Consider the following 8,692-nt stretch of genomic DNA (forward strand, 5'->3'; position numbering starts at 1 on the left):
CATTACAGTTTTTTAACTGGATGCTTCAAAGCGTGAAGCAGCACTGGAGCTCGACCTATCAGGTTAATAGTAAGTGCCTTTTATGGTCTCGAGCTATCAGGTTAATAGTAGTGGCAGTATTTAAAATTTGCCTTCTTCTCATTTCTTTTATGTTTGTTGCAGGAAGGATTGCAGTCTGTTTGAGCTATAATCAAAGAACTTGAATTATGCCTCGTCGCAAGAACAGGAAAAATAATACCATCAGAGCTTCCAAGAAAGAGAGGAATGGGCTTCTGACAAGGAAGATCAGACTGATCTGCAATGACCCAGATGCCACAGACCTCTCAAGTGACGATGAATTGAGTGCTGCATCTCACAAAAGATTGGTTCTCGAGATTCACCTACCATTGAATTGTTCAGCTCGCACAGGAAATCAGTACTCACCTCGAGTGCCCAACAACAAAGCCAGAACCTTATGCGAACCAGTCTCTAATGTAGAGTGTGCGGTGAGCCGTAAATACCGTGGAGTAAGACGAAGAAAAGGGGGGAAATGGGCTGCAGAGATCAGAGATTCTTCCAGAGGAGTGAGGCAGTGGCTTGGGACTTTTGACACAGCAGAAGCAGCTGCACTGGCTTATGATAATGCATCAAGGAAGCGGGGAGGACCATTACCATTCACCAACTTTGCATACACACAAACAACAACAGCTCCATCTGAATCTGTTTCTGACTCAACAACAGCTCCATCTGAATCTGTGTCTGAATCTCATATTTCAGAGAGAAATTCATATGGGGATTGTCGTGCAGAGTCTTCTTCAACTTCTGTACAACAAGTGGCCACCCCAGATTCATTATGTCCACTGATTAACCATTCAATATTTGATTATAATTCTTATTTCATCCAAGAATTTGGATACTTCTCTGACATGGATAATTGTGGTGTCTCGCTAACAGAATTGAATATGGATTGCCTTGACCTTTTGGGTGAAGAAGATGACATTATGAACTTTTGCTAGACTGCTCCATGGACGCATGGCAAAGTTTGTACAATATAATTACTTTTAGGGATAAGAGTCAAGAGTATCGGGTAAAGCAAAGTTTTTCCAGGGATGTGTATTATTAGTCCCTGGCATCTGGCATCTGGCATCCGGCAGGGACTATAGTAATTGTTCCGGACGGACATAGCATTAGTTCGACCTGCTTAACCTCATGAATATCCACCTCCTATCGCTAATATTCAAACTTTTTAAACTTTTTTATAGTCAATTGAAATTATTAATTCTTACCTGTATTATGGCCTTTTGATCATATGAGTGTGATTATTATTGTATTGGTTATATGTGTGCGAGATTATTATTGTATTGGTTATGTGAGGCATAGTTTGTTTTCATGTATATAATGTAGTTAGTTCAGTTGGATTTGGATTTGATAGATTTTCAAGCAATTGTTATTTTTAAATATGTGATTAATATATTTTCTCAAAAGATTGAGAATGTACTAAAACTTTGTGTTTCTCTATATTTATATGAATACCAATATTCGTTGAATAGGACATAATATTCGTTGAATAGGACATGTAAACACAATTTTCAGAGATAAACAAACCATCTGTGATTCTTATTCTCCTCACTCGAATGAAAAATGCAGGAAAATGAGTCAGTGTTCATTCTTCTCCCCTCATCACTCTAATTACAAAATTTTGAGAAAGAACCAAGGCTCCTTCTCCTGTCAAAAATTTAATACAGTATGAGAAATGACTTTTTGATTTTATTTTCCTTCTAAATATTAAGCAAGGTTTCATGTCCCATTTTCTTCTCAATCGAATGACAGAAGCGTGATAATTTTTTTAAATGTATTTTTAATCTCAAAATGATATTACTTACTATATTTAAGAATTATAGTATTTTTTTATAATTTATTAATATAAAAAACCTTTAAGATAGGGAAATATTTTACAATTGATTTTTTATTAAAAGAATTTATTTTTATTCATTTATTTTGGGACAATTTCTTAATAAGCTAAGTTCCAAATACAATACATGTTCACATTACTCATAAGATGATATCCAACACTTTTTATAGATATCAAGAAAATTTTAATCATAATAGCTTTCTAAATATCTAATGGAACTTTTATAATGATCTCCCATTACATTTATTCAATATTTACTACCATAGTGATTCTTAGCGATTCTTATTTAATAATATGGTGAACCTAGTCCATCTTACAATGAATAACCTTGATTATTATTATTCTACTAAAAACCCTTTGGCACCCCATTACACCCCTAAGGAGGATCCCAACATTCCACCCAGCTTAGAAAAACATTTGTCTAAATACCTTTTGTGAGGAAGTACAACTATAAACTAAGATCCAATGGATAAGTATTGAATACAATGTTAATGTAAGCCAAAAAAATCATGTTCCTATAAGTGTTTATGTTAACTTCTTATTTAAGATACTCAAACATAATAGCTAAGTGAAAATGAGATTTTGAATTCCTTTCCTAGAAATGTGGACACAAATATATTGATCCATCTGCATTTAAAAAAATTGACCAGGTAATACACACTACTAATAATAGAGAATAACTCCATACTTCCCTCCATGATAATCTCAACATAAGATTAGTAGATTCGTCCAATAAAAGAAGGAATGAGTTGTTATCCTGAAATGACAACTATGCATGTACCAATCATCTTCTAAATCATATTAAACATATATGTCTGATTATATTCTTCATTGATGAAAGGTTATGCACTCTTAATAATATAGGTTTCCTTAGATTTAGCAATTATTGTTTTTATATCTTGAGTTCAATCAAGATATGTTTTTATAACAACATTATAGTATTATAAAAGTATCTTTCATACATCTATAATATTATATGGTTGAAACATATTTTGTTAGTCAAAGCCAAAATTAAAAGAATTACTAATACAAAACAAAATTTATATTAAATAAAAAATTGTTTTTACATTCACAACAAAAAATTAACAAAAACATATAATATATGATATTTAAATGATGGGTAAAAATTAAAAACACACATCATGTGAAGGGAAATTTTAAAAGGAAATCCATCATAAAATATTGGTCAAATTTATACCTCGATATTTGTCCATGGTATTGTAGAAAAGGCTTCATAAAGATTAAAAATAGCTCCATGCTAAAGTGGTGATGAATCTCCACAACTAAGAATATGGTTACATTTTTTTAAATGTATAAATTTTTAACTCATACATTAATTCTCTTTATAATTAATAATAATGATAACAATAATTTAAAATAAATTTACAATTTAGATAGTCCCACTAAGGACAACCCTATCCTCTTGATATGAAGTATTATGAGTTGAGAATAATTAATATTATTTTGTTATTAATGGAGAAAATAGTTACGTTGTTGTAACTTTCTCCCTAGTTTAGGATTAGTTCCTATAATTATGGGGTTTGGGTGCAACTTCCTATTTCCTAGTATTATATTTAATGATGTAATCTTTGATTGATTTAATAAATAGAGTGGACGAGAGTGATCTCTCAAGTTTTGTGAGTGTAGTGTCCAGGTGCAGGCCACACCTGAGAGCTACAACTCTTTCTTTTCAATTCTGTTCACATTTTTTCTTGGTATCAGAGCTCAGATTGAGTGAGCCTGATCTTTTGTCACCTGTGAGGCTGAAGTGCCTGTAGTAGCTAGCTTGCCTGTGTGGCTGGAATAGCCTGTGTGGCTTGAAGTGCCTTTGTGGCTGTGTGTACACGAGAGGTGTGTGCTCGATTGAGCAGGTGGACTGCAGAACACCTGGCTCGGACTCGAAAATTTTGGCGCGGATTTTTCACGGATTGGCGCGGATTTTGCGCTGACAGTCGCGCCAGAAAAGGAATTAGCGCGGATTTTGAGGGATAAATCGCGCCAAAGCGCCAGAGAGACCGATTAGCGCGGGATTTTACCGGGAAAGTCGCGCCAATTAAAATACTCTAAGCGATTTTGAATTAGCGCGGATTTTTCGCTCGGGGTAGCGCCAAGGGGATCTGCGAATAGCGTGAACTTCGTTTGGCGGTTTGCAAACGGTGCAGATCGGCGGAGTTGCAGACCCGTCCGGGAGAGACAGATCGGGAAAGCGCCAGAGGAGATCTGCGAGAAACCTCGACTTCGTTTGGCGATCTGCAGGGAGAGCAGGATCGGTGAAGTGGCAGATCAATCCGGGAGAGGTGGATCGGATCAATTGTGATCAGATCATTGTTTCGGCTGTGTTGGAAACGCCGAATTTGCTCATTGGAGCGGGAGTGCCAGACACTGCAGATCGGTGGCAGAGGTGACAGATCGATCTGACAGGTATTGTTTTTCTTGTTGTTGTTGCTGTTAAGAAGATTCACAATGAGTAATACGATGGAATCTTACCTTAACGAGTCTGGTAAACTCAACGGGTCTAACTTCACGAATGGAAAGTTTAAGATCCAGACCTTGCTCGAAGGTGCGAACGCTTGGACTATAGTGACAGGCGATGAGCAGAAGCCAACTGCGAGCACGCAGAAGGAAGACTGGGAAAAACGAGAAAACAAGGCCAAGGTCCTGTTAAAGATGTCTGTGAAAGACAATGTCATTGCACACATCAGAGACTGTAAAACGTCCGCAGAGATTTGGACAAAAATCAAGAATCTGTATGAGACCCAGAATACAAACAGAGTTTTGGCTCTGAAAAGCAAGCTATTTTCAATGAGGATGGACGAAAGGGAGTCTGCTACTGCATTTGTCGCGCGAATTAAGGATGTTAAAGACGGATTGGTGGCCATTGGAGTGGCGGTGGCTGATGAAGATCTTGTTGCAATTACAATGAATGGGATGCGTGATGATTTCCAAACCTTCATCACTGGAGTCTCGGCAAGGGAGAAAACACCCACGTTTGATGATCTCACTGCGATCTTGCAGCAAGAGGAAGAGCGACGGCAGAATCTGAATCTGAACCCCCAAAGTGATGATCTTGCGCTGGTGGCAAAACGACGACTATCCAAAGGGAAGCAGTCATAGCAGCAATCAGTCCAGAAAGGAGGAACAACACATAAAAATCATTGTCATAAAGGTATGCTTGCAAATCATTCTAAAAAGAAATGCTTTTATTGTGGAAAGAAGGGTCATATACAGAGAGATTGTTATTATAAGAAGCAGGCTGATGAGGCAAGGAGGAGACAGGCAAATCCAAAACACAGAGGATATTTTGTTGAAGAAGAAGACTTCAGTCATGAATTTCGACTGTTCACAGTCGACTGTGCCCTTTCTGCATCAAATGAAGATGACATCTGGTATGTTGATTCCGGAGCATCCTCTCACATGACAGGTAATAAAGAAATTTTCGACAATCTTGAAGAAATTATAAATGGATCAAAAATATATCTAGGGGATGATAATGGATATCAGATTAAAGGTCATGGGGTGATTTCAGTTAAGTTACCAAATGGAAAAATTAGTCACCTTTCAAATGTTTTATATGTACCTGGAATAAAGAAAAACCTGATATCTATATCCATGATGGCTGATCAAGATATGCATGTCGATTTCTTCAAGACTCACTGTGTGATAAAGGATTGCAGGAATGAAATTGTTGCAACAGGCATGCGAGTTGGAAGCCTATACAGATTGGATGCAAAAAGTATATCAAAGCAAGCCATGGTTGCAGGAGAGTCGACGGCTGAACAACTCTGGCATCAGAGGTTTGGTCATCTAAATCTGCAGGATCTCATGTTGTTACAAAAGAAAGGTATGGTCGAAGGTCTCCCCATCTTTCGTAATATTCAGTTAAACTGTGATGGTTGTGCCTTAGGAAAGATGCACAGAGAACAGTTCCCTGTGCATGATAGGAGGAGGCAAACAGAAATCTTAGAACTAGTGCACACAAATGTATGTGGTCCCATGCAGACAAGGTCGCTAGGGGGAGCATACTATTTTTTGTTTTTTATTGATGACTGCACTAGGTATTCATGGGTTTATTTTTTAAACAAGAAAAGTCAGACTTTCCAATGTTTTATAGATTTCAAAACCCTGGTGGAAAGACAGTTTGGAAAAAGTATTAAAATTCTCCGATTTGATCAAGGAGGAGAATACAAATCAAAGGAATTCATGAAATACTGCAAATCTCACGGGATTGTTCAGCAGTATACAGTGCCGCACACACCACAGCAAAACAGAGTTGCAGAGCGTAAAAACAGAACCCTGGTAGAGTGCGCAAGGAGCATGATGCAAGGTAAGGGTCTATCTAATAATTTTTGGGCAGAAGCGATAAATACTACTGTATATTTGAAAAATAGAAGTCCTACTAGGTTTCTTGGCTTCAAAACTCCTTTTGAAGCCTTGTATGGATTTAAACCAGCTGTAAATCACTTAAGAGTCTTTGGGTCAAAGGCATTTGTACATGTACCCAAAGCTGATAGAAAGAAACTAGATCCTAAGGCAGTCAAATGCATCTTTGTTGGTTATGGCACAGAGTTTAAAGCATACAAATTGTTCAATCCTGAGTCTCGTAAGACATTTGCAAGTAGAGATGTAGTCTTTCATGAACAGGTACAGGAAAGGAAAGCTGATGTTGGAGATGATTGGCACATTTGATTGCTGTTGGAGGAAAGCAGCGAGGATGAAAGGGAGCAGGAACAGGAGCAGAAAGAAGAGAATGAAGAAGAACAACAAGAAGGTGAAAGAGCAGGCCCAGTTATTGCAGAAGAAAACAAATTTGAGGTAAGTCCCCTACCAAGAAGGTCAGGTAGGAAGACTCAATTACCATTGAAGTTGAGAAACTATGCGTTGATGTCAAAGTTTTTGAACATTATAGAGCCCTCTAATTATAAAGAAGCTAGTCAATTTGAGGAATGGAGAGCTGCAATGAATGAGGAGATGGAATCAATTCTTAGAAATAATACTTGGGAATTAGTAGAGCTGCCTAAAAATAAAACACCTATAGGAAGCAAGCGGCTGTTTAAACCAAAAATGAATGCAGACGGAAGTATAGATAAGTTAAAAGCTAGGTTGGTTGCAAAAGGATATTCATAGCAGGAAGGTATAGATTTTGATGATACTTTTGCACCCATAGCAAAGCTAAATACAAATAGAATGCTTATTGCTTTAGCTACTAAATGTAATTGGGAATTACACCAGCTTGATTTTAAATCTGCATTTTTAAATGGTGATTTAAAAGAAGAAATTTACTTAGTACAGCTAGAAGGATATGTAAAGCAGGGGCAGGAACATCTTGTTTGCAGATTGAAAAAGGCTTTATATGGTTTAAAGCAAGCACCCAGGTCTTGGTACGAAAAGGTTGATTCTTTCTTTATAGAGTATGGTTTCCATAGAAGCTTAAATGACCCAAATTTGTATACCAAGTACAATGATCAGGGGCAGATTATTTTGATTTCTCTATATGTGGATGATATGATTCTAACAGGAAATGCGGATGACTTAATCAGAGGAATCAAAAGGCTCATGGCACAAGTCTTTGAGATGAAAAATCTCGGAAGCCTTAACTATTGTCTGGGATTAGAAGTATTCAGAGATACTGGGCAAACTTTTCTTACCCAAGGGAAGTATGCCAGAAATCTGTTGGAAAAGTTTGGTATGGATCAGTGTAGAACAGCAGCGACACCTTTGCAGCAGAATCTGAAATTGAGCAGTGAAGATGGCACTAAGGAGGTTGATGTCACAATGTACAGACAGCTGGTTGGCAGCCTGATATATCTTACAACAACCAGACCTGACTTGGCATACTCTGTTAGTGTGTTGAGCCAATTTATGTCGAAACCGCGTGAAAGTCACTGGACAGCAACAAAAAGCGTGTTGAGGTATCTTTGTGGTACTGTTCATTTTGGTATTTTATACACTGATGTATCTGATGTTACTCTAGCAGGTTTTTCAGACTCAGACTGGGCAGGTAACCTGGATGATCGGAGGTCCATCACAGGTTATGCATTTAACATAGGTTCCGGGGTAATTGCATGGAGCAGCAAGAAACGAAGTACTGTAGCTTTGTCGTCATGTGAAGTTGAATATCAAGCATTGTGTGCAGCAACATGTGAAGCAATCTGGTTGAGGAGACTTCTTAACGATGCAGGAAAAGAATAGAAGCAACCCACTTCTATCAAAAGCGACAACCAGAGCACTATCAAATTAGCATACAATCCAGTGTTTCATAAAAACACCAAACACATAGACACCCAGTTTCACTTTGTTAGAGAAAAAATACAGTCAAAAGAAATTGCTGTCGAATATTGTAAAACTTGTGACAATGTGGCTGATATTTTTACAAAGCCTCTTGCACGAGTGAAATTTGAATTGTTTAGAAAGATGCTAGGAGTTTAGGAGAACCCTTTCTCCATTGAGGGGGGGAGTTGAGAATAATTAATATTATTTTGTTATTAATGGAGAAAATAGTTACGTTGTTGTAACTTTCTCCCTAGTTTAGGATTAGTTCCTATAATTATGGGGTTTGGGTGCAACTTCCTATTTCCTAGTATTATATTTAATGATGTAATCTTTGATTGATTTAATAAATAGAGTGGACGAGAGTGATCTCTCAAGTTTTGTGAGTGTAGTCTCCAGGTGCAGGCCACACCTGAGAGCTACAACTCTGTCTTTTCAATTATGTTTACATTTTATCTTTATGTAAACTAAGAGATCAAAGGTTCAAAATCCCTATCCAAATGTATAATAGTAGCATTCAAAATGAGCCTAACC

General features: G+C 37.3%; 1 protein-coding gene across 1 annotated transcript; it reads left to right on the plus strand.

Annotated features, from left to right (window-relative positions):
- Positions 1-206: 206 nt before the first annotated feature.
- LOC149202233 (ethylene-responsive transcription factor ERF118-like) lies at positions 207-995 on the plus strand. Its single transcript, XM_089399920.1, has one exon. The coding sequence runs from the start codon at positions 207-209 to the stop codon at positions 993-995; it is 789 nt and encodes a 262-aa protein (XP_089256046.1).
- Positions 996-8,692: the final 7,697 nt, after the last annotated feature.

This window comes from Pinus tabuliformis, chromosome 2_1 (genome assembly GCF_031772625.1).
Source record: "Pinus tabuliformis cultivar Carrire ecotype Pingquan chromosome 2_1, CPIR1, whole genome shotgun sequence".
Classification (NCBI taxonomy): domain Eukaryota; kingdom Viridiplantae; phylum Streptophyta; class Pinopsida; order Pinales; family Pinaceae; genus Pinus; species Pinus tabuliformis.